The sequence below is a fragment of the Brachyistius frenatus genome, unplaced genomic scaffold (assembly GCF_029030835.1).
Source record: "Brachyistius frenatus isolate BFR_SWC_R1_liver_20210118 unplaced genomic scaffold, ASM2903083v1 Contig_55, whole genome shotgun sequence".
Taxonomy (NCBI): Eukaryota; Metazoa; Chordata; class Actinopteri; family Embiotocidae; genus Brachyistius; species Brachyistius frenatus.
The window spans coordinates 1,111,517-1,138,842 of NW_027210654.1; the positions used below are offsets into that span (position 1 = coordinate 1,111,517).

A 27,326-nucleotide genomic window follows, 5' to 3' on the forward strand; every position below is an offset into this window, starting at 1 on the left:
GTACTTTGTGTTTCGTGTTAATTAGCAAATTCTTAGCACGCTAACGCACTAAACTAAGATACATATCATGCCTGTTAAACATTAACATGTTAGCATTGTCCAGTTAGCATGCATACTGTTATGTATTTATGGGACAGCGAGTGGGCAACAAGAAACTGGCAAATTCTTGCCAAGTTTCTATCTTGGTGCCCTCCTACTGCCTGATGACTGTCTGCCTACCCTCTAGGCTGAATAATGTAACAAGTGGTGAGTGGTGTGGGTGGTCGAGAGCGATGGCCTCTCCTCAAAATAGACTCCGGTGAAAAAGCAGAAGACTTCAGAGATACAGTAGCGTATGCATGTGTTATGCAACTGTGAGCATGGGCATTCTGCGGTAACTTATACATGCGGAACACGTGCGGCATGCGAAGAAGAATGACAGGTGTTGTCATTATTATAACAAGAGATCATTCAAGTAAAAAAAAAAAAATAATAATGCAAACACCATATAGTACAATGATAGGGATGATTATAAGGGACAACAAATACTTTTTCCGTCAGAGGTATACAGGGGAAGGCGGAGATATCAAGGGGGAGTGTGTGTGTGTGTGTGTGTGTGTGTGTGTAGTACTGTTTTTTTCCTGGTTCATCCCTTAAGTGGGCAGAGCAGGTGAAGCATATAATGGGCACGCAAACAGTAGCCAGCTCTGATAGCTATTACCTGTCAGTGAGACAGGACTGGTCACTTCCTCACACACACTCTCTCTCTCTCTCTCTTCTCTCTTTCTCTCTCACCGTGTGTGTGTGTGTGCGTGTGCGTGTGCGTGCGCGTGTGCAACCTGGACAAAGAGGACATCCTCGCCTTTCAACAGAGAGTGAGGCAACTCCAACTTTCTGCACTTTGCGCAGGTGGAGAGCGAATGAACCGACTTTTATAGCAGAGGAGTTCCATTGCGACATACATGATGGCATTAACGGTGGCATGTGCAAATAAGACATTCGTCGGCACGTTTTAAGAGTCATCAGATTTCCGTGCGTGCACTCGGCGGCAAGTCTTTCCACTCCGCGAGGCAGCAGCGGCTGCGTTACTATTTTTAGAAACAATGTTGCGGTAGAGGAATCAATCAAACTGCAGCTTAAACATTGATTTAATGACAATCTGCTGCTTTCACTGCTGCAGTCGTCTGAGATTCCTTTTTGCGCTGGCCGGGTCATGGGACAGGATGTTGCATCTATATCTATTTTATATCAGATGATGCCAAATGATGCCTGTCATGCTCTCCAGGAAAACACACCGGCGGACTGCAAACTTTTGGACCGTGGAATCCACCACACTGTGTGGCAACACCGGCTGCAATGCTTTTGGGACCTCGTGTAGTTTTGTGTCTTTTCGCAGTCTTAGAATTCTTCAAAGAATACCGCAGTTTGGGATGTGAATGACAATTATTTCACGGTAAAGAACTGAAAGGTGTCAGGGGAAAGGAAAAAAAAAAAAAAAAAAATCGCCAAGCACACGTTGCTTTCTCTTTTGCTTCTATTTAATTGTAAGTGCACATTTTTGCTGGCTCTTATGGGAATTAGGCACTCGTCCCGCTGCATCCTCCTCAGGAGAAAAATGGCGGAGTCTGAGAGCATTGAGGTAAGTGTGAGACACCTTTGATTTTTTTGATTTTTATTTTAACATTAATAAGAGCGCTTATAGGTTTTCGGAATCTGTCCTAAATGCGCCCTGCAGCAAGTGTCTCTAGCTGTAGTAGAAGTTACATCTCAGACACGTTTCAGGATGCCGACTGTCCGGAGAGTGAGACGGTGATCTGTGACTCTCTTGCTCTTTGCAAGGAGGTGTACCCTCCGATAAAACGGGCATCTCGTGCAGAGCTGGCGCCGGTCAGAGGAGTATTTGCAACACCGGGTTGGAAAAGTCTCATTAAAATTGGAAAGAAATGCGTGTAGCCAAGGTTAGGATGCACTGCAAAGCTTGTATTGTGAGGAGGAGGAGGATGCAGATTTTTTTTTTAAATTTCACTTTAAGAGAGGGCATCTAACAAGAAGAATCTGATCTGCATTCAAACCGTCCCCTGATAAGATGACGATGTCCTAAAATCATCTAAATGCCTTTGAAGCTCTTTGTATTAAAATGATAAGTTTCAGTGTGCCGTGGGCGACGTGAGAGTGAACGGGACAGCGTGCTGCTGCTGCTGCTGCTGCTGCTGCACTCTGAATTATACTTGCGCTGTCCAAGGTACTGCAGCACCTTGCAGGCGAAGCGGAGAATGCTGAGACTTGATGCTTGCAGCAGTTGTTGCAGAAAGTAGGGTGAGCTGAAGATGTCATGACTCAGCCACGTTTAACTAAATCCGCACACGCACGCACGCACACACACACACACACACACACACACACACACACACACACACACACACACACACACACACACACACACACACACTTTATGTAATTTCTTCAAATGCAGAATTCAAACTGTGGCTCTTTTTTGTTTTTGTTTTGTTTGGTTCTATAAATTTCGCACTGCACAACACGGGCCCTGTGTTTTACTGAGTTGTGTGCCACATCTGTATTCACAGTGAGATGCAGAAGTGCTTCATCTCGGGGTGATGGTTAAGAGATCCGAACCCTCCTGTGAAGTTGTAGAGACAAACTCATGTTGCTTCCTTGTGCATTATTCATCACAAAAAGTGCCGTGAAAGCAAGTTCACAGAAGAAGCCATCCTCAGACTCACAACATTGTACCAATAGACGTTATGTCTCAGGGCAGAAGGCAAGTGAGACATTACGTTGAGATGGATCTTTCCATTCCGCTGATGCTTTCTGCTGCGTTGGAGTGTTTGTGTTGTCAGAGGCACCCATAAGTGGTATAATGGCAGGAGACCAAAGGGATTCTCTTTCCTGACAGCAATACTTTTTTTTTCTCCATGAAATGATGGATGACGATACAGATTTGCTTACCAATGTGATAAACCGCCCTTGAATCACACTATTATTTCAACCCAGCATCATGGCAAAGCGTGAAAAAGACATACTCGCCCACTACACCAAAACGTGAGATAGCGACGCTTTGGGCATGTAAATGTCACGTGGCGAAGCATCACGTGACCAAGGTCACGCAACAGAGGCATTGAGACCAAGCACAAAATATTTTTTTTGGCTTGGTGGTTTTATTTGCAGGCTGCTATGCGGGTTGATGAGGTTTGCATCCAGGAGGTGACAACGTCGTTTTTTTCCTCACCCCAACCATGTTGTTTGTCACTAACCCCGACCGAGTGGTTATTTCCTCTCCCCAACTGTGTATTTTTGTGCTAACTTTTATTTTCCTGTAAATCACATGCCTCAAAGCATGCAGCAGGTTTGATTTCCATCCACTCCAGGAAAACGTGTAACTAGCACGCCCACACAGCCCAACGCGTGGCTTTCTAAGGTTTTGCTGTGGTGGACAGGCGTGTCAATTTCAAGCTTTGTCTTGATACCGGGTTGATTCTTTTGGTGAACATTTTAGGGTATGCAATAAACCATACTGCATCAACATTTTTTTTCTTTAATATATAAAAAACTTTACCCAAAAACCCACCTACTGACTTTACCACTGACTTCAGGAGTACCAGTATACACCCGGTGGTCAACTTCAGTCCAACAGGTACAAAGTGACTGGGTTTGCCCTCTCATTTGTAACACAAGAAGCAAGTGAATGTCCTTCTCAAATAACAGGTCTCACCTCGGTGCAGCCGTGAGGATCCAATCTGAAATAGAATCCTGAATGTGTTTATCTGTTTTGAGGGTCAAAGGCAAGGACGCGTTTCTCACCCTCTCTTTCCTGTGTCAGGGCATCTCAGTTACACTCACTGCAGCTGCTCTGCTCTGACTGCACCACACTTCCAAAGTTTCCTTTTTCTGCATTGCAACTTTAAGCACTTTCACAAACCTGAAAACTTTAAATCACCTCTTCTGTGTCGCCGTCTTGTAATCATTGAGTCTCTCAGCATTGGCTCGGAGCCAGCTGTTTATCAAATCCTGCTTTTGTGGCCTTTGCTGTAGTGAAAAGAGGCCAAGATCTAATCTGGAGTCTTTACACCTGCGGCGGCACGCGCCTTTTTGCTGACCACAGCGTAACTTTAGGTCAGTGGAAAGTCTCTTTGGTGATCCAAATGATTAACATGTAAGAAAATCCTTTCCCCAAACAGCAGGGTAAAAGGCTGCACTCAACTGAAGGGTTTCCACTTCAGATCAACATCAGAGCTGAAAGGATTAAGAATCAAGTTCAATAGTTGGTCTTCGCGTTTTAATTACAAGTCGAACTTCATTAAGTATGTGATCGTTTATATAATCAATCAAAACCCTCTGAAGCAAACAGAAACAGCACCGACTCCTACTGTCATGCTAAAAAGAAGCATTTTTGTATTTTTTTTCCACTGATTATCTTGTTTATTAGTCTTTAATGAACTAAAACATTAAATCTAATTAGAAGACTCAACTTTTACTTTGAATAGTCTTTAAACATTTCTTTTATTTTAAAATGTTTGCATGCTGACTTTTGCGAGCATATACAATTGAAGCTGATAGGGATGTCATTAGCTTGTCAGGTATTTGATTAGTGACACATTAAGATTTTGACCCGACGATGACGGAAGTAGAGGAGTCAGGGGATCGATCACCAAAGTGACAGCAAATCATCCAGAGGACACAAATGTACGCACTTCATTTTACAGCAGGACATTCAAGAGTTGTTTCACCTCATCTCAAGGTGAAACGTCTCATTGCTTCCTCAGATGCTTCATGGCGTCACTTAAGAAGAAGGGGGGTAATCAAAGTCAAAAAGATTCATCCTCTGGGCATCATGAACATCGGGACAGAATTTTCATAACACTTCATACATTAATTACCAAATCGTTTCAGTCTGGACCAAAGCAGTGGACTGATAGACTATATAGCACTGCAATTCCCAGAGCTACAGCAAAAGCATGGCTTCTAGCGTGCGTCATTAGTGAACACCTGGTATTTAACTGAGGTCCACTTCACTGTGAATGCACCATGTTGTGCCTGAATAAAGACGTGTTATTTTTCTTGGTCACTATGTCCCAGTCTGTTCCTTTGAAGCCCAACAGGCAAAGGGAGTGCAGAGATAAATATTGTATGATGGCCATTTTAAAGGGAAAGATACAAGCAGGAGAATAAGAGTGAAGACGAGGCAACTCATTCAACCAAGAAAAAAAAAAAAAAAAAAACAGAAACAGAAATCCCACTTCAAGTCCTCTTTATCTAATTTGCTACCCAGTATCACGGTGTGTAATTCACCCGCAAGCCCAGTAGCGTGTCTGTGTGACGCTTGACGTCACCTAAGTGTGAGTAGAAGACGGCTGTAACCCGAGACAGGTCATGTGACAAAGGTTGTATGACAAATGTTACGCAACAGAGTACAAATTTTGTGAAGGAGATCGATGGGGTGGCAGATAGTCTGATTCGTGGACCGTGCAAGAAACCGGGGTTCAAGTCCGGGAGTTGTCAGCGTGGATTTCTTTGATGCAATTTTACTTTTGGTACATTACCCTAACCACATGTTTTTTTTGTTTTTTTTTTACCCTAACCCTAATCACGTGTTGTTGTTTTTTTTTTTTATACCTTAACCCTAATCACGTGTTGTTGTTTTTTTTACCCTAACCCTAATCACGTGTGTCCACGTGTTTTTGTTGGCCTAAACCACAAGACCCTGACACGCTGTCCCCTTATGGACTGGTGGGTGTATTACACACTTTGGCAGGATTCCTGGGTGTCACCTATTCTATATCAATGAAAGGTTTGAAGGTAAGCATAGATGACTGATTTATTATTTTTTAAATAGACTTATATTAAGATAATTAGGTAAAAATACTTGAAAATAACATCATCATTATAGAGTTATATAAGACTGACTTCTGTCAGCTGGTATAGGAGCTATAGTTGGGCTTCCTACAGGATGCTATTGCAAGACATCTCTGCCCTTAACCTGAACCCAGCATGGAGAAGTTATTTTTTTCTAAGAGCAGATCTGCAAGTTTCAGTAGCATAAATAAAATATGCAAGAAATGTTCTAAATTCAAACGGTAAAATGACACCGAAAGTGCTGCAAAGATGAGGCTGGATAAATGCAGTTACAATAGGCAATATTATAAGTATTTCAGTATTATTTTTCCTCTTTGCTTTTTTTTACTCAGATACAACATGAATGTGTTTTGTTGTAATAGTGAAGCACCGCCGTTGGTTGTGTAAAAAACACCACCTATTTTTGTCTACCTTGCCAATTAATTTGACCACTTATTTTTAGATGCCTGAAAGTTGGAACAAGAACAAACACCAGAGTGGGTTACTGGCTCGATGCTGAGATGCAGGATGTCTGTTTACCTCCATCTCTCTCCCTCTCACACACTAACACACACACACTCCGCGGCTAGACCTTCCCAACAGGCCTTAAAGGTGATAATCAGGGCATTGTGGGTGTACCGTCTGTGCACAACGGAGCTTTCTTGCCATCTCTGCCTTCTGCTGACAGACATGCTGACTTCATGTCAGTGATGCGTGTATTCTCCACACTCAGCGGGCTCACTGCACTCTGTGACCTCGCCAGACGGCTACTTGGCACATGAGCCGAGAGGCACGACCGGCAAAAGCTCAGAGTCATCAGCTTCAGTGAATCGTGTCTCTTCTCTTTCTAGCAACCACAGTCGCAACCACAGCCGATCCGCATAATTCCATCGCAGTCGGCACAGCCCACCCGGTTGCCCAAGCCTGTGCCTTCTATCCAGCCCGCCTCGCGACCTCCTGTCCCGCCGCACACGCCCCACGCTGCCAACCTGCCGAGCTGTACGGGGCGGGGCAAGATGTCCAAGTTCCTTAATCCAGACGAGATGACCTCACGAGACTACTACTTTGACTCGTACGCCCACTTTGGTATTCATGAGGTACGCCTGTATGTCCGTATTAAGATACTATTGTTATTACAATTAAACAAATGTGACTAAATCAGTTATACACGATATTCATTTTTAACAAATTAGTTTAATATAATAGGGAATTTCAGGGACTAAAAATCGAATATGCACTTTCCTGTATTTCAAGCTCGTTGAATATAAGCTCAACATGGGCTGTTGCGCTGCTTGCAGTTTATACTAACACTGTTTATCAGATGATGGTAATCGCAGCTCCAAATACAACTGCGAATTTTGCAACAGTGTAAATTCACAAATATATACAAAACATACCATAATGGTATGTATATGGTGTATATGATAGCCTTTACGGTATAAACATTGCCGTACATTTACAATATATTGTTGTCAGGTGTCAAATGTCAAGCAATGAACACAATAATACAAAATGAGGAATACTATGTGAGGAAGTTTATTGCATTAAAACTAAACTAGGAAATAAGAAACACATAAATGCCTTTCATACAAATTCAACTGAACTTCCTGTCTGACTTGTGTAGTTTCTCTGCGTAACTCTAGCAGAGTGGCTGCGACTGCACACCAATCAAGTCTGTAGCTATAAATATCACCATAATTTGTAGGTCAAATTTCTAAATTACAGAAGGAAGTCTTAGTTTGTAAATTTCCATTTGAAGGAGTTATAATCCAATTTGTAATTGTTAAATTGAGTTGAAATTGGAGCAAAACAAAAAAAAAATCTGAGAAGGCCTCTGTTGATGCTGGTTTCCCTCCTTTTCTCTTTTAGACCTAATTGTCTTGGACTACTAGAATGTCTGTTGGCAAGGTACCTCAGTGATAATTGTGTGTGACTTTTTCCCTGAAGTGAGCCTCCCAAGTAGCTCATCCTCCTGCTCTCAACTGCTCCAACAACCTCTAAACCAAGAGTTTTCTGTCATCGATGGTTTAGCCCATGGCGGGGGTTACAGTCAGCCAATCCCCTCAAAGGACATGAGATCTAAAGCCTCCCTGGGAGACGTTTCTGCCTGGGACGCTCTACACACAGTCTGCAGTTCATGTAGAATAGCGAGGACTGAGGCAATTTTAAAACTTATAAAAGGTTTCCGATCTTTGCTCAACAATGAGCCAGAATTACACATATTAAAATTCTTACTTTCTGCCATTATGATGAATCTCCTATTTCCATTATTCAAGCAGATATATTTTTTAATTTTTCCATGTGGTAACCTCTTTCCTCTGAGTTCACCTGCATTCTAGAGAGTGGAGGCAGGATGTATTAGCGGCTGTGTAAAAGGAGCATGTTCCTCGTGCGACCTGCGAGATACATTTTAAAAAATATATATATTTTAGAAATGTAGATCAAGTGTATTTTTGTCATTTCAGAAATATTCTTCACACTCACATGCACGCACACTTGTATGAGAAACAGAGATAGGCAAGAAATGCAGACAGGCTGATCCCACCGGCTCACTGGGCTTATTCACAGACACCAACTCTGGATATGAGTGTAGAACCACACGGCCGAAGGAAACAGAGTAAGATTAGGTGAACGCTGTGTATTATTTGTCACAGCTTCACTGCAGATAATGCAGCAAATCTAAACCCCCAATGTCCAGCTAGTGTTTTTAATTTAACAAAACAAATTGCCACTCTCCGCAGGGGTTAGCCGTGTCAACACCATCCTGATAGTATTTATCATATCCTGAACCAGGAAATGCTGAAGGACGAAGTGAGGACACTCACCTACAGGAACGCCATGTACCACAACAAGCACGTCTTCAAGGACAAAATAGTGCTGGACGTTGGAAGCGGGACCGGGATCCTGTCCATGTTCGCGGCCAGAGCGGGGGCAAAGCACGTGTACGGGGTAAGACGCGTTTCCCTTCCGTGGAGTGCGGCCATGCAGACCCAAGGGTCGAATCGCTGTGAAGCCCGCCCTCACAAGCTGCTCACACCGTGTGCTTTCTGCACATGTACGTCTGCTTCTGTGTGTGTGTGTGTGTGTGTGTGTGTGTGTGTGTGTGTGTGTGTGTGTGTGTGTGTGTGTGTGTCACAACACAAAGTACAGTTTAACCTTTTTCGTCAGATTCCCCGTAATCTTTGAGGAATATCTTGCCTGACACGCAGGTGATAAAAGTGTGCCGCCTCTCAGGCAGGTCGACCGGCTGAGCTCTCTTTGATTCGAGAGCTCTTACTTTTATTGCGCACTAGAGCGGAGGTAATTTGCAGTCAGAGCATGTCTCAGAATACGTGCCGCATGCACAACACAAGCCTGGGATAACCATGTGGAACGTATTTTTGTACGGTGGCTCCAGACTGAGTATATGTGCTTCAGGGGAGGAGTGATTAACTTGGAATTGCCCAGAGACGCGTTTGTGTGTTTGTCTGTGTGACTTTGTCTTGTGTCTTGTGTTTGTTTGCTGCCTCACTCAGCTTCTGTCTCCCGCTCCCCATCATTCTGTTTTTTTGTACTTTATATTTGTGTTCCTGCTGTCCATCTGGCAGAGTTGTATCCACAAAAATGGAGCTAAGATTTTAGGGATTTAGTTCACTTTTAACTCGAGAGCGTCTCAGTTTTAGCTGTAAAGCCCCGTACCTTCATCATAGCTGAAGCTCATGCAGCTTGATGTGAGATTTGAGTCTGGGAGGTGGAAGAACCGGGCTGTGGGCCAACAAGAACATTACTTTATCATGTGGACCTCATTAAAGACGGAAGAAAAGCGATAGCCTCAATTTTGGATCCAGAGTGTATTCATAAAAGACACTTTGTTGGAGCCATATAACACAAAGCCCACATTTCATACCATTTGTACCTTATTACTAAATGACTGGAATCAAAATGGAAGTGAAATATTGTTAAAGACGAACACTTTTTCGCGAACAGAAAACAAATTCACACACACACACACACACACACACACACACACACACACACACACACACACACACACACACACACACACACACACACACACACACACACACACACAAACAAACAAACAAACAAACAAAATCTGGAGCAGATGCAAAACATTTTTAAGGTTAATGTTATTTGCAGATGGATTGTACTTTTCATGGCCCCAATAAATGAGAGCTTGCCAATAGGAAAGCAGTATCTGGGATATCAAATAAACACCAAGAAGTACAGTAAATTATTTGTGTTTTACTCAATCCAGCTCTTAACAACACTTAAAATAAAACCAGAGGCAGAAAATGTAGTGCACAAGCCCACATCTGTTCACATCTGCCAAGTGTATGCTACCTGCCCTGCATGTTATTGGAGAGAGCCAAGATAAACTAGACCTGCATGCAGGTATATCAGGGTCCAATGATCACAGAATAGGGCATAAGCGGTGGTCTAAAATGTATCAGGCAGGTGCAGATGGCTGCTAACAAAGTACATGGACAGAGTCTGATCAAACATTGGACCGGGGCTCAATAAATCATTTTGTGTCTCATTCTCACGAGTCACAGGGTCTTGTGGTTTCAAAACGCCTCACTGCATCCCACTTAGAGCTAAAACACAAAAGACAGTCTTTGATAAATAAAGCTGCATAGAAACAAATATACTACGTTTTTTTGGCAGATTTTGACTCGGTAAAGAAAGGCAGTGACATTTGTCTGTGAATGCTCTTTAATGAGGCTGTGGCTCTCCGGACTGAATGTGTTCATTCAGCAGAGGAGGGCAGACGTAATTAAGAGTCTGGATCCTCTATCTTCATGGTTCACTGTCTATACCATACACCAAACCGTATCATACGTTTTTGAAATCAGACGGGTATTTAGATGCAAATCGATGAGATGACTGCAACCTGAAAAACAATCATTTACAGCAGAGAAAAAAAATAATTATGATTTTACTTCTATGTCAAATTTGCATGTAATTAATCTACTAATATGCAACAAAGAAAAGAGAGAACCTATTTAGGCCAGTTTATGCTGTGAGAAAATAAAGTTGAATGCAACTGCTATTGACATGAAGAAAAGGACTACACTATGATGCAAGCAACTGCTAAATGTCTGATAGTTAATATTTTAATAGTACTGTACATCAAAGCTTGTTTATGCTGTTGTTGAATTCAGTTTCTGACCTCGCGATGAAAAATGCTTTCGGGCAAGATTTTAAATTCTTTAAAATTATAACTGGCTGGAATTGGTTAAATTGGAAGGTACATTCACAACTTTTGCGTTTGTCTTACTGAACTTCTTTCAGATGTGTAAGTCACAGTTTGACAGCTAAGACAGAGGGGAGAAGTGCCATGACATCTTGGCGAAGTTAGGAACTTGTTCTTGCCGTGTCTCCTGGAGTAAAGGACTAGCGGGAGCCTGCAGGGATGTCTGCAGTGATAGTGACTCTTCCTGACACTAGTGAGAGGTGCTAGAGGCAATGTGTGTGTGTCAATACACCTGGAGGCTTCAGTGCTCCCATGGAAGCGTGACTCTGACGGACACACGGCTAATGGCTGTCTCTCCTCACCGACGTTCAGAAAGGGATGAGGAATCAATGGCGATTAGGGGGCTGGCATCGGCAGCCTTATTATCACACGCCCAACAGCACGGTGACACGAGCACACGTACGCCTACAAGTGCACACACAAGCACACACCTCGCGCAACATGAGCTACTGTTTGTTTATGCGGTTGGTACAGCCCAGTGTTTAATGGGACCCAGAGGCAGCGGGAGCCTCCTGACCACTCCTCCACTAATAGGCAGTGGAGAATAGGGCGGCTCCAGGGAGGCTGCGCTAATGTGAAGTCCCTGCATCCTGTATGCCTGCTCAAAACTGAAGACTGCAGTAAGAAAGTAGAGGCTAGGGTTTCATTTCTGTATCTATGTTACACCATGTTGCAATAAAAGAAGAAGAAATAAATATAAAATATTTTATAAAAAAAAAAAAAAAAACTCTCAGCTGGTATGTTGCTTATATATTTTCTGCCCCCAAAATAAAAGCCCCCCAAAGACTTCATTGTTCCGCGACAGTACAAAACCCGGCTAAGTGCTTTTATTTTTCAGCCTTTCTCTCTCCTCGAAGGGTCCCAGGCTGGCTTAGCCTTTTTTACGATGCGGGGCTCCCAGAGTTCATTCAAGAGTCCTCTGCTTGATTATGACCAGATGGATCTCTCGTAGCATGAATAAGTCTGCACACCTCTGACAAAAAAAGAGTCCCCAGGCAAGTGGAACAGAGTGCACACACTCAGGTGAAAATCTATACTCTCAAACTCCCCGATGCAGTAAGAGGCGAATATTGACAAACGTCTCCTGCTGAATTATGTCTTTATTTTGTTGGAGAGCTGCTTCGAAGTGTCCAGAGTTTAGTCTGGTGAATGTGGGAGCTTTATTATGTTTTGATGCTGTTTTGGGTGGCAGTGCAATACATCACTTTTGAGTTGTGCATTTGTAGGCAGAACAGGAAGTACCAAATATGTCCAGTGAAGGGCTCAGGATTCAGAAAAGCAACGTGACAGAGATGGTATTTCAGGATGAGATGAATTGAAAAAGAAAAAAGCAGCAGGCTAAGGATAATTTAAAAGAATCTAAAATGTCAAAAGAGTAATGAAACTAGAAGTTGAAGGTCCCATCGGGGCTGAAAGGCTAGTCGCAGCCGAGCAGTGACTAATCTTCACCTTAATTACTTTAAAATAAGATGCTCTGGCAGTGCTTCGGTGACTCTCGCAGAGGCTGGTCACCTTGTAAATTAGAATGTGCTTTATGTGCTTTTACCATCCACTATTTTCAGCTTTGCTCCAGGCCACTTCCTGCAGCGCTAAATTAACCTCAGTGCATGATGTCGGGTGATAATACCTCCCTTGCTAGTTACCGGCTGCTGTCAGGTACACAAGTCACAAACATAGTGTGAGTGATAAAAGCTTATTTACTGATATCAGACGCTGCAGAGAGCGGGGAAAAAAAAAAAAAAATCCCTCTACGAAATACCTTCTAATACTGAAAGCGGTTTGGCCATTTGATCTCTCTTCCTGCAAAGTGGCAAAGATCCAGCGGCCCACATTACAGTTTTTTAATCTTATTTTGGGTTAAAGAAATATTCCAGTGGAGAGGTGCCATGAGATAAGGTCCATCAGTGAAACTAATCTTGCAGGTTTGCTAACCAGGTGAAAGCCTCTGGGTGTTTTATTCAAGAGTGGAGTGGATGGCATCCACAAAGAGATACTAAGCAAAGATGATCTTGGGTTTTACCCCAGAGAGAGCCTGATGGATCCGGAAGCAATGACTCCAAAATAAAGACTTAATTCTGAATTTGTCTTTTTTTTTTTTTTTTTTTTTTTAAAGATGAAAGAATTGCGATTAGTTCCATAAAGAGCAAGTAGAGCAATGTAAAACGGCTCCTCAACTGATTGTAAGGGTTAGCCACTAATCCAGGCGAAACAATAATCCCTGTATCTAAAGACAGTATCATGCATTTGTCTTTAACATGTGATTGTGGTCAATTTTGAGTTGTAATTGAGTGAGTATTTCCTTTTTATGTGACTTGTTAAAATGAATTATGTTGTTATAGACAAGTGTTTTTCAACCTTTTTGGCTAGTGACATCTTACAACTAAGCAATGACAGGTTATAGGTCATACGTTGTTTACAAAGTTTTACCACACTAAACTTGTCACATGGTTGTATTCAAGAAACCATCCAGAGCTCAAAGAGGTCAACTTATTTTCCCATGTATCCCTTCAAGTCAAAACTAGAATTACTGCCTTGTGATTGTATGCCTCCGTCAGCCAGTCTAATTTAAATTCAATGAACATTGATTTTTTTTTTATCCAAATTCAGATATGTAGTAAAGACTTTAAAGGAATTTGGCCAATACAGTTAATTTTGATTGGTTGCAAAGTTGTAGCCACAACAGTAGACAATACCTCAAAAATGGATGCAAAGAATCTAAAAAAAAAAAAAACACGTTAAACGTGGAGGTCACATTGACCTTGACTTTTGACCCCCCCCCCCAAAATGTTGTGATTTCATTGTTGGGGCCAAGAAAACATTTGTGTCACAGAAATTTCCTCAAGGCATTGTTGAGATATTTTGTTCACAAGCACGGGGCATATGTGCATAAGTATATGTACATATAAACAGATGGAAAGACAACATTGAAACACAATATCCCTGACCACAGTTGTTGCTGGCACAGAGGCATTCAATTAAAACACATTTCTTGTGGAGCAGAGCTTTTTTCTTGTCACAAAATATCAGGATTTGAATTATGTAAATAGGTGTCCTCAATATAAAAGGCACTCAAATAATCATGTTAGTTCATCAAAATCTTTGAGTTTTGCAATTGTGTTATTTTATGATTTTGTCTTTGTATCTAAATTTGCATTATGGATCATATTTATGTACAAAATGTACACATGTAATGACAAAACTTTTTTTTAAAAGGTTTTTCAGCAGTGACTTCTAAACTGTTTTGCATTGGAGGTGAAGTGAGGACATTGTTGTTGTTAATCCTATCAACCTCCCTGTGAAGATGCTTTTCATCTAATCAGCTTCCCTTTTTTTTCTGCCAGATTGAATGTTCCAGTATATCAGAGTACTCCGAGAGGATCATCAAGTCCAACCATCTTGACAGCAGTAAGAGCTGCAGCTGTTCCCCATCTCTCTGTTCTGATGACACTGCACATCACTCTCAGCGAGGGGTGGCGTAAACTAGGTTACAGTCATGATAGCAAATGAAGATGAAGGAGCGAAGACTGGCGGAGGAGAGGAGGACATGTGGTCTGCTTTCTAGGTGTTTGAATGATTGTAAATAGGATTGTGTTTAAATTCTGAAACTGCTATCAATCCACTGTACACTCGCTCATTTGTATTCATAGCTGCTACTACTTGCAACTTATGTAACTTCAAAGCACAAGTTTTTTTGTTTTTTTTTTATCATAGCACCGCTGCAACGTTGAAAACAAATTTCCTGCCAAGCTACTGACTGCATCTACAAAATAAGACCTATACAAACCGCCCTGTCAGCAAATATCCTATCTGTAAACCAATGAATAACAAGTATGCTCGAGTAATTGAAAGAAGAGTTAACACTGTGTTCACGCTGAGTTTTGGACAGTGACTAAGCAGGGAGCAGTCACCAGTTGGAGGAACAGGGTTCACATGTCATACTGACAGACACTTGCATCATCAGGGGAACTCTACAGCAACGTGTTGCCACAGCAGACCATACAAAGCTGAAGTCAGCTCATCTCAGGCAGGGCAAAGATCCACTCCTCCATTATGGTACCCAGCTGGGCGATTTCCACAAGAACCCCGTGGCTGCCATGGTGGCACATTATGTACAAACTGAGGTTTAATCACTCTGAGTTTCTTTTCTTGCTTTTTGTTATTCTTTCTTTACAAAACTGCTAGTCAGAGCACGCAGTGATATAATACAGACCTGTTTTGTTTTGTTTAGAATGGTATGCATATTCTGCATTACTTTCAATTGTGCAGTCACACTGCGTGTTTACAGATGTGGTTATGTCCTTCATTGAATAATATTGAAGACCTGCCTTATTTACCACATATTGTAAAAATGTAAATCAATGCATTTGTCACTATTAGCTGCTTTTCAATATTTCTGGCACAATTACTTATACTTTTTAGGCATTACAATTTACACATTTTATTGTCAACAGATTTTTAATTACGCTTTTTTACATTGTGGTTTCAGTTATCACCATTTTCAAAGGCAAGGTGGAGGAGGTGGAGCTTCCTGTTGAAAAGGTTGACATCATCATATCTGAGTGGATGGGCTACTGTCTCTTCTATGAATCCATGCTCAACACTGTCATCTTCGCCAGGGACAAGTGGCTGGTATGATGTGTGGATGTGTGTTGATGTGTCTATCACAGGCAAGATATTATATATATATGTTAATGTATACTGCAATGACATTAGTAACCAGGCTCCCTGATACAAAATGATCAAAGTAATAACCATGAGGAAACCATCAAATGAAATATCCATAGTAAATAATGTAATCCCCAATTTACAAAAACAGAATCTACAGATTTAGGCTTAAATTTATAGTCTTGAACTGATAATCTAACAGTCAAAATGATCTAATAATTGATAAAAAAAAAAAATACAAAACAGTAGATCAAATTCTGAGCAGACATTTGTTGCTTTCTCTTTTACTTTCCTGATATTACAGAAGCCACACACTGCCAATTTAAAAAAAAAAAACTGGCAAATAATTATGCAATACTATCTTATTATTATTATTGGATAAGTCCTTAATAAGAAGTGTTGATTTATCTTGTAATATGAATTCTATAATCCCCTAAATATCACTGTACCCACAATTAGAAGTCATAATTATGAGTTATTTATTTATTGTGGGTTTGTGGCAGGAACAGTCGTCCATCCCATGTATCTCACAACCTCTCAAATATATCCCATAATCCCTAATGGGGTCTTGAACCCAAGGTTGCAAACCACTGCTTTAAGAGAATTGTTTAGTGGCGATGATGATACAGCCAAAACTGAACACAAGTTAACTTTAATGTTAATATAATACATCCAATAATGCAATAACTGCTACATGAAGACAAACATGCATGAGAAGGTAGTTTTATCATGTTAATAAAAAAGCTTATAGTCTAATGAGCATTGCTACATTATTAACTACTGCTTAATATTGTGCTTTTTTTCTTTATAATCTTTTGTGGTTGGAGCAGCCTTAGTTTTACTGTGCACCATAAACAGTGGCTCTACTTCATTATAGTGAGCATACAGAGGGAACAAAAACACCTCAATTATTTAAACTTGTTCTTGGCTGAGGAAAGAAATGTCACCATTGCTGTAATGTAGCTCTTTTATAATGCGTTCACAATTAATTCCCGAGTTATTTCCTTGCCTCATTTGTCAAACAGAAACCCGGTGGATTAATGTTTCCTGACCGAGCCTCCCTCTATGTGGTGGCAATAGAGGACAGGCAGTACAAAGACTTCAAAATACACTGTAAGTGCAGCATAAGTGGATGTTGTCTCAGGCTGAATCTGTGTATTTCCCCAAGTCTGGATTCTTGTGTTCACTTGTGCTGTAATTAGTTTGCACTGTGTGGCTCTTGGGTGGCTTTAACCAGGAATATGTGTTGATGGATGGCTGCAGAAACCTTCCCCACCTCCGCATTGCACACTAACTCGTACACAACCCTTCCAGCACTGCAAATAATTCTTGAACTGTTCCTCAGGCACAAGACTGAGGACGATAATTGATATCATAAGTCAACAAGCCTCTCCATCTCTGTATCAACACACTCTAAACCCTCCAGGAGGACTGCGGGCGACGGTTCGCTGCCAGACACAAAGCACAAGAACGGCACCACAGTCAGCGTTAAGCCAGTGCACAACCCAGATGACAACAGGCACACAACAGAACAAGAGCCAGTCGGCCTCCTGCTCACACTCCCTCACACATCTGGGAAATTATACAAGCACAGTCCACCAGATATCATCCAGAGAAAGTCACATCACATGGGCTCAGTGCACTGCAATGTTTCCTGTGATGTCCTGATAGTTTAATTTAGTCTGCCATTATTCTCTTGCCGTGAAGTAAACAAAGTCACACTGAGACAAGTGCACATATTGAACACAAACTTATTTCTCCCCTGGCAATGGACCTGAGAATACCTTTAACGCCAAGTGAGGAGTGGCCTTCTGAGCCGCTCCATTATTCTAAGAGCACCCTGTGATCATTAGTGCTACTCCGGGCTGCACACTCTGAGTGGGCAGCAAGAAAGGCAAATACACTTTATACCAAAAACCCATGAGGGTTTGTGACTTGTTCATTATCACCATTTCCGGACCGCACTCAGGCTGTTCTCATCTTTCAGGTCACGCACAACCGAGATGTTTGCTCACACGCACTACCTTAAGGAGCTTAATGAATAATGTATGACGTGACTAAGATTAAGCAGCAAGGATATCCAAGGCAAGAACAGAGCCTGTGTTCAAGGAGGCTCATGTTTGCAAATCTTTGCCGAGAACAATGTGACTTTCACATGTCAAAAATTTAAATCTTTTGCCAAAATGACAAGCGGTGTATCTCCGGGGTCGTAGATCCAAGTATTCTGGGAAGCTGTGTGAGTAACGCCCCCAACCAGCGTTTTTGTACATCTGCAGCCCAACTGTTTCCACCTGCTGTGCCGTTTCGCACCCTTTAAACTTAATAAAAATGCGGAACAAAGGAAAAGTTTCATATGTTTGCGATTTACGAACACCAGCTGAAATAGTCACCACGTGGTGGGGAAGTAATTCAGTGATTGCTGTGTTTGCCAGGGTGGGAGAACGTGTACGGTTTTGACATGACCTGTGTCCGTAACGTGGCCATGAAGGAACCCCTGGTGGACGTAGTGGACCCCAAACAGGTGGTGACCAACTCCTGCCTGGTCAAGGTTAGTACTGGAAACCACTGATCATATTTTGGCTCAGGGCTGTTGTTTGGTTTATCACAAAACCTGAATATCCTTAGACTGCCTGTTGTGTGTCAATGGCATTGGTAGTTATTACATGATGAAACAACAACAGCAGCCAACAAAAAGATTGTCACTGGTAAGTTGCAGATTTCCTGGTCTTGGAACCACACTTGAGAAAACAACTTCGTTACAGGCTTAATTTAGTCGTTGTTCTCGCGCTTTTGATCATTAAACATGACTTTTTTTGGCAGATGAAGTTGGCCAGTTTAACTAGGAGTGCATGTCCATGTCGGTTTACAACTAAAGGTCAAAGTTAACAACAAGTTTCACTCTTGATCTTAGAAACAGCACTTGAAAAATAAATCTCACCAATGGTTTAATTTAGTAGTTGTTCTCGAGCTTTAACTCATAATGCCTGTTTTTAAACCAACGTGGAAATGAAATCCTTAAAGTGCTTCAGAAAAAATAGTAATCTGAATATGTTCAACATTATGACAATGAGGCAAACTGCATCTACTGATCCAACAATGGCAGAGAATGGCACCAAAATGGATCATCACATTGTTTCCGAAATATTATGGCCAGCTCACCAATTGAGGCTAAGTGCTGGCACACTCGGCTATGTTGTGCCAGCGGCTCCGGGCCCAGCAATGGTCGCCAGACACGGCTAGGTTTTGGATGAGTGGACTCGGGCCAGTTTGGGTGAGAATTGGCAGATTTACCCGCGTTCGGACGGACAGTAGACAATGCGAGGTCATTCATTCCACGCATTGGCCGAATTATTTCTTCTTGGCCCGCCAGATTTGGACCAGTACGGGGACCAAACCATTTTGGCTACCCAGTGATTACTAGTAAGGTATTCCTAGAACAATTAAATCATGCCATCATTTTCTAAGTGCAGTTTCACATATCAGCGGTGGAGGTTAAACTGCACCAAAAGTAACTGTGCTTGACCATAAGAATGGAGGAATATAGTCAACAATCTCAAGGCATTTTTTTCCCATGACGTTGTCCCGTAGACGACGCTGTTTCTGGAATGATTATCGCGGTACATAAAACGCGCGCTAACTGCAACTACTCGGTGACGTCGATTGACTGGTAAACATATTGTCTGACGTGCTGTGGTTGGAGAACGACCTGCCCCGTCTGTGCCTCTCCCTTTGCGAGTTAGACCGACCGGGCTGCTGCGCCACGCGTGTCAATAGCGGCCCGTCTCGCCTCCCTGATTGCGCTCCTTGTCGTCGTGACCTTCTTATCGCTGGCATTGATTGGATGGCACTGCCCTGTCTCACCTCTGTCCCGGTGGAATATTGTCGCGTGATCGTACCTTTTGACTTCAGCGTTGCCTCCTCCATGCTGCGGATTGTCGAGCGCCCATTAGAGGCAGCCTTTCCTTTTGTGAGATATTGCCAGAGAGCAAAAGTCAAGAGCACTGAATGAAAATGAGCACAAATCTGATGGGAAGGTCGTTGGACTGAATCGTAGGCAGAAACAATTCTTTACAACGATACCCTGCTGACATGCTTTATTGTCTTTAAATGGATTACTGAATGACCTCATTAAAGTTATAAAGCCAAAAGAGTTGCACACACACAGGACTTTAAGTTATTAAACTGCTGCGTGAAACGTTTCCACCAATACTCAGGGAGGGTCATTAATAAGTATAATCTTGGAGAAAATGATTCATTTAACAATAACAGCCTGCATGGTAGTGCTCTTAAAATGTTTATTCTGCCTACAGAGTAATTGCAAGAGGGGAAACACTGCAGTGCGTTATACTGCAGTCTAAAACTTGGAAATTTGACTTTGAGAAGTTTATACTGCATGACCAGAGTAAATATCTGGTAGATGTGTTTCTGGGAGTGATTATTTTTTAAAAGACAGCAGGTAGAATCTGACATTAATATTCCATTGTTTTGTTTTTTATCGCCAGCAAACATGAGGCTCGTTCCTCCACAGCAAAAGTGGCATCTGGCACCAAAGCCAGCAAGCCAGCAGTTAATATCTATTAGGGCTAACAGCACGTACAGCAAGATTATGACAGCTCTGCCTACATGTTCATCCTGCGGCGTAGGTTTCAGGTGAGCTGCAGTCCCCCCGTTACTCAGCAATCAAAGCTGATACGATACGTTGGCGCAGCGCCGTTCACACGACAGTAAACCAGAATGTGGAACAGCATGTTCTTCTTTAACAACATGACCTAGTGGGATGATGCAGTATCAGATACCTTGTTAAACTGACTGGAGCCAGGGGACATTTACAGATTGGGGTCCTAGCACCATGCACGAATAACACCTGGATCCTGACAGGAGTTAGAGCGCTCAGTTGACCTCAGCACCTTCTGCTTGTTCATCCCACACGGCAGCTACTGGCCTCCTTAGGATTTTAGGACAGTGCCATTGGGATTTGACCCGACGTCTTTTTGCAGGCGAAAGCTGTACTGTACCTTTTAATTTTGGTCTTTTGGTAGCCATGATGTATTGCACGAGACATCAAACTTTCAGCATTTATTTGACCAGCACTGTCAGATTTCAAGTTCCTTAGATGGTGGCGTGAATAAATTAAAGATGTGGCTGAGGCCAGAGTAAAGCAAACTGCAACTTAAAAGGTATAGTTCAAAATGTTTTCATCGTCTTACTTTATATTTAACATACAGACATTAGTGTGGTGACTTCTCTAATAATGTTAATTTTATAGGTACATTTCACATAATGTAAAGACATTCCTATAAAAAGGTAATAATTGAATAGAATTTAATATAATGACGTTTTCTTTGAAGAATCTTGCCTATATATATAAAGAAGATATATATATATATATATATATATATATATATATATATATATATATATATATATATATATATATATATATATATATATAAGAAGATTTAAAGAGTTTCTTTGCTTTTCCAGGAGGTGGACATCTACACAGTAAAAGCTGAGGACCTCTCATTCACCTCAGCATTCTGCTTGCAAATCCAGAGGAACGATTACATCCACGCACTGGTCACTTACTTCCACATAGAGTTTACCAAGTGTCACAAAAAGACTGGGTTTTCCACAGGTAAGATGCTGCACACTTTCTTTTACTTAATATTATCAACCGGACCGGAAATCCAACATCCTTTACAACCAATGTTAAACGTACCTTACTGACCTCTGAATCTCTCGGGTCGCTTTTGCATTTGTGTGTTAAAAATGATACTATAGACAACAGCTGCAGGTTACCTTAAATTAGCATAAAGGCCAGAAATTCAGGGAGAAACAGTTACCTTTTAGTTATGTCTATGTGACACTGTTGTGCTCGCAGGGGCCTAAAATCAAGTCTGTCAGCTGCAGAATATACAACTGACATGAAGCACGTGCAGCATTAATCAAGCACAGGTAAACTGAGGGTTGTGGGCTAAAAACATTCCAGGTTAAAACAGAGTAGTAGTTCTGAAGCCCACAGCCCTGAATGCCTGGTAGGAAAGGCCAAAAACAACAACAACAAAAAAGACAGGCTGTTTGTTCCTCACCGTGCTAAGAAAAACCTATAATTATTGTACTTCTATTCATTGTATTTCAGAGAAGTTCAGACTGTTTTAAACTGATTGGCACGATCCAGCCAGGATTGGAGTGACTTTAGAGAATGGATATTGTGTCAAAACCTGTGTGTGACTGACCTCTAGTGGTGTTGGCGCAAAAGGACACAAATTGAGATGTGTGAATTACCTTGAATGTTCGATGAAAATATATTTCTGTAGAAATATCCGCAAAAGCAAATCACCGTTTATTTATCAAGCACACCGTCATCAGGACCTTGTACTTTAACACGAAATTATATATCATTTCCCAACTTCAGATTTTTTTTTTTTTTTTTTTTTTGCCTTGATTACTGACTGCCCTTCTATAGATTTCCAATAAGTCTCGTCTGTCAGGCAAGTTTTCCAATGTCAGACCTGAAGACACTCCTGCCAAAAACTTTCAGATGCAGATCTGAACTTAGAGAGCCAATGTGCGTCAATTCCCCACGCAATCCTGAAAGACAGCTGTCTGTCAGGCACGCGCGCTCTCAGCCAACAAGAAAAAGGCGAGCAGAAATCAAACGTCGCAATTCCTGCTGGTCAGTAGAAATGCCATTTCATCTGCTGTATTAGTGTAAGAAACAGAACCAGCTGGTCAGTGTTTGTATTGAACTGTGACCAAAGCACCGAGCGCTCGGTCCATGCTGACCGGCATTTTCTTTTTTTTATCTACGGCCTCAGAAAGAGCTTGTCTATGAAGCCAGAGCGTCAGAGCTGCTCCAGTACAGCTGGCAGAAATTCACTTTAAGTGGAACTGACCTTTTGAATCTCAGCCAAGTGATCGGCGATGGTGATCGGTGATGGTGATTGGTGATGTTGATCAGTGATGGTGATTGGTGATGTTGATCGGCGATGGTGATCGGTGATGGTGATCGGTGATGGTGATCAGTGATGGTGATCGGTGATGATGATTGGTGATGGTGATCGGTGATGGGTGATGATGATCGGTGATGGTGATGGGTGATGATGATCGGTGATGGTGATGGGTGATGATGATCGGTGATGGTGATTGGTGACGGTGATGGGTGATGATGATCGGTGATGGTGATTGGTGACGGTGATGGGTGATGGTGATCGGTGATGGTAATCGGTGATGATGATCGGTGATGGTGATCGGTGATGGCACTGAAGGAGGCTCACGTTTGTTTGGTGCGTGGGGGGTGTCAAGTTTTTGTTTCAAAGCACTCGCACATGCGCTCAATCATGTAAAGCGCACAGACAAGTGGACATATGGTAGCACAAGTGATATGGTCACGAAAGGAAACATTATCAGCCTTTTACTTGAGACCTGCCATCTTGAACCGAAGCGCAGCTACCTTGCTCTTTGTGTTTATTCTTTTCCTGACTTTGACTTCATTAAGGTGGGAGGCTGTGTATAGGCTGGTCTCTGTTAGCCTCACGATGCCCCATTTACGTGCCTCAAGTGCAGACCGACCTTGAAGAAGGTCGAGGGAAATGTTTAAATCTGACACACTCAGAAGGACAAACAGCGTGAGAACCCATTGCTAACTGCTGACCATTATTATCATGCCAGGAGGCCATAGTATAAACTTAGGAGAGAAATTCTGCGGCATATGTGCTTCAGTTGAGCAAAAAGTGTGTTGCAAATTAAAATTAGCCGCTTCACAGAAATGTTTAGTGTTGGTCATCACGAGCGGAAGTAGTACCAGCGGAACCGGAAGTAAGACGTTGCGTTTACCGTGACGTCAGACGTGATGCATTCGGTCCAGGACTGACATGACGGCGGGCTCCCCTAAGCGTGCTGTGTATTTATAACCTTCTCCATGCAATGTTCATGAAAGTTAATAAATAAATCATTAGTACTTACTGAATGGTACCATGAAGTATTTTCATGGTAGCTAATAAAACGACAAATGTTAAAAATTTGTAACAACATTTGTATCCAGCATTACAGCAGCCTAAAGTAAACACAAGCTAAACTGACAACCCTGGCAACCGGTCAGCAGTTCATGTTACTGATTTATTGACACGTACATAAGTCTTATAAGTCTGATAACTGCCTTTTTCAGAGAGTCTTTTGCTGTGAGGCTAAAATGACTGATGATCAATGTTAAACGTGTGTTTCTCTGCGTGTACTTCAGCTCCAGATGCTCCGTACACCCACTGGAAGCAGACCGTGTTTTACATGGAGGACTATCTGACAGTACGGAGAGGAGAGGAGATAGTTGGCAGCTTTGCTATGAAGCCTAATGACAAAAATATCGTGAGTATTGTACTGCCAAATGGTGATATTGTGTAAGTAAACAGATATATATATATATTCTTAAATTAGTTCATATAAAGAATAGGCCTATTTTGCAGCAATAGTTCAGCTCTAAACTGTACATCCTATAACTCACTTCCCATACTGTTGGTAAGGAATGAGTCGTTCCCTGAACTGCATGCCCACAGCAGACAGTTTACTGCATAGTGGCCAAACGGGCTGCAGCACTGCAGTGACTTGAATAAACAACAACAGGTTCTTTTGTTGACCTTGTCCGTGTCCTGTCCTCCCCCTACGGGATGGAGAAGTGGCTCTTGCCGTCTCCTGTTGTCCGACACTAACACTCTTGTTTATGTAACACAATGTTCGGCTGTCAGGTCAAAATGGAAAATCTGATGGTACTCCGCACGTGTTAAAAAAAATTTCCTTCACTTTCCGCTGCGTATTTGATCAATTGTTGTCCCCAGTCTCACTGAAAACCGTCTTTCTTTTCCCTTTCTTCTCACCGGCAGCGCGACTTGGACTTTACTTTTGAGCTGGATTTCAAAGGGCAGCTGTGTGAAGCGGCCATTTCCCACGACTATAAGATGCGTTAGGTTTGACCGCGGAGACATCGGTGTCCCGCTGAGTGCAACTCCTGAGCACCTGAGTGAGACAGAGACACTCCCATGACCAGAGGCAGGCACACAGCGGGATGTGAGGGGTGGGGGGGGTGTCAAGGAGGAAGAGGAAACACCAGGCCAAAGACCAGGCGGCGGTGCCCCGTCGACAGCATCAACATCGTCCCTACATTGTACGATGAAAGCAGGAAGTTACAAACGCTGACTGTTATAACAATTCTGAATGTAACGCTTGACAAAAGAGGTCGGGAATATTTTCTAGTCCTGATGAATGTTATTATTGACGTATGTATATGTGAGATGGAGTGACGTACCCGTGTGTTCAGTATTTGTTTTCCACAATAACTTGAACCTTATCGAAGGGACAGATGGCATTTTTTTTTGGAAAACATAAATGTCATCTAATGAGTTATTGTGTTGTCCACATCCCGTTATGGGTAGACAAAGAATTTAAGTGTGGTTCTTGTGTCATATTATGTACTGTAGCGAATGAGTACCGGTGAAACTTATTTCATTTGTAGTTGTATCAGTTGAGCGATGGTGGAAAACTAACAGCAATGGAACGCCACAGCCAAGGACAAACAAGTATGTGTAACGTGAAAGGTAACGTGTTTGCAGTGTCATTGTACTTGCGGTTTTAGAAGGTGTCGGAGCTGGTGAACAGCTCAGACTCCACATGTGCTCCGTGTTGTCAGTGTGAGCTGTGGTGTTGACGTACTTTCACCCATCCTAAACGCCTTGACCAAGTGCCCAAGCCTAACTAGTTCTTTTCCGCGCTGCTGCATTTAGCTTCCTGCTATTGTTTTATATATATATACACACTTGCTAGATACTCTTCTTGTATTGGTTTAAGATTGGATGCGTCTTAAAACACAGCCTCAGACCATGACATTTCTTCCGTCTACGTCGGGACACAATACATGTCGAGCAATGGAACACCACACGTCTCATAGACCCTGCAAACAAGTCGGATATCAGACAGACAACAAAGAAGTGTTTCTAAAGGGAGTCGGTGAAATACTAAACTGCGGTGACCTTGTGCTAATGTCTTGGCTTTAGTCAAAGTCACTGATCTGGAGAGTCATGTGTCTTCTAGCATTTCTACAGCTTCCTTGAGTACGATCATAATATGGGATGCTGGAGTTTACAGACCGCATCTCGGGCTCTAACTGCATTGCAGGCTGTTGGCTCATACTGCAGTGTATTAAAGATGGTGAAAAATATCTTTCCATTTCACCCGTGCTCTTAATAAGGTCATCACCAAGGTATCCACTGAAGGGTTTTCTTCAGTCAATACATGGACTAGATTATCTGAATAGGTTTTTTTTACATATTTTAAAACCTTGAGTTCCTGCTTGCCTCAAACATACACTCCAGAAAACAATAATAGTATTTGATAACGCTTCCCAGATAGTCAGTTCCATGATACTCTCCAGAGACAACCACTATCCAGCCTCTCTTTCTTTGTCTTCTACACTGTCCTGATGCTCTAATGACCAAATTATAATAATAATTTTTAAAAAAAAGTACAGTTATGCACACAAAGCATGCAACTAATGCAAGTAACGATCGACAACAAGTGCAATATGATGCTGCAGTGCTGCCCTCTGAGAGCACAACGTTTGATACATTTTTTGATCCTGTGTATTCTACAGGGTCCTGAATTGGTACAAATAAGCACTACAATATTATAAGTAATTAATGCTTAAAATCAAACATATATAATAGGTTATCTTATGTATTTAGACTAATACTTGCATTGAAAGAGCAACTTTATTCTGATTAACATTTGGCTGCACAGATGAAACACAAACTTATATTGCCATATCTTATACAAGTCATAATAATTCTAATAAATCGGCATGTTCATTGCACATGGGTTAGGGTTAGGGTTCTTTTTGCAAATATTGAATATGGTGTTTCACATATTGTCATGTCAATTTAAAAAAAATGGAATAAACTGCAATGTTTAAACTTATCCGCTGGCTGATGCTGTGGAAAAGATTTTGATTTCATTTTATCAGGAAAAAAAACAAAACAAGTTAGTCCGGCATGCTTTCCACATAATATACACATTAATTTATTCTATTTACATGTATCTATGTACATTAAGGTGATGCTAAAGATCCTGGCAATAGTAAACTGTCAAATTCTAACCATCTTTTACAAATTACTAACAGGTTACAGTGACATCACTATCATAACATACTTGGCACCAAGGCATATTAAAGTGATATGAAATAAATATTACGAGCACACAACTGCTTTTGGTCTGTCAGGGGAAATATTTGTCTCGTTATCCAGGTAAATGCTCAGGTAGGCTAAGAACAAAAACACATGTCAATTACAATGTACAAAACGTGGACACAAATACAAACAACTGTGATATGAAATACTATCAAATATAAGAACCCTGGAACAAATACTACACAATACTTGTTCTACGTTCAGTGAAATCACGTTACTTTTGTACTGTGCTGCATCACCGTCCGCCAACACCCCGAAATGCCACAAAACGCCACGAGTAATCTCGGCCTTAACAGTAAACACATACTTACATGCAGTTAAAGGGAGTGATTACTGCAAAGGTTGTG

The 27,326-nt window shown here is 41.8% G+C and overlaps 1 protein-coding gene across 1 annotated transcript; it reads left to right on the forward strand.

The window, feature by feature from the left end:
• The first annotated feature begins 781 nt into the window (after positions 1–781).
• LOC138624787 (protein arginine N-methyltransferase 8-B) lies at positions 782–26,245 on the forward strand. The gene is made up of 10 exons (XM_069705300.1): positions 782–1,618; positions 6,681–6,926; positions 8,623–8,778; positions 14,428–14,491; positions 15,573–15,715; positions 16,777–16,864; positions 18,184–18,299; positions 21,236–21,386; positions 23,991–24,112; positions 24,625–26,245. The coding sequence occupies exons 1-10, from the start codon at positions 1,550–1,552 to the stop codon at positions 24,706–24,708; spliced, it is 1,239 nt and encodes a 412-aa protein (XP_069561401.1). The 5' UTR covers positions 782–1,549; the 3' UTR covers positions 24,709–26,245.
• Positions 26,246–27,326: the final 1,081 nt, after the last annotated feature.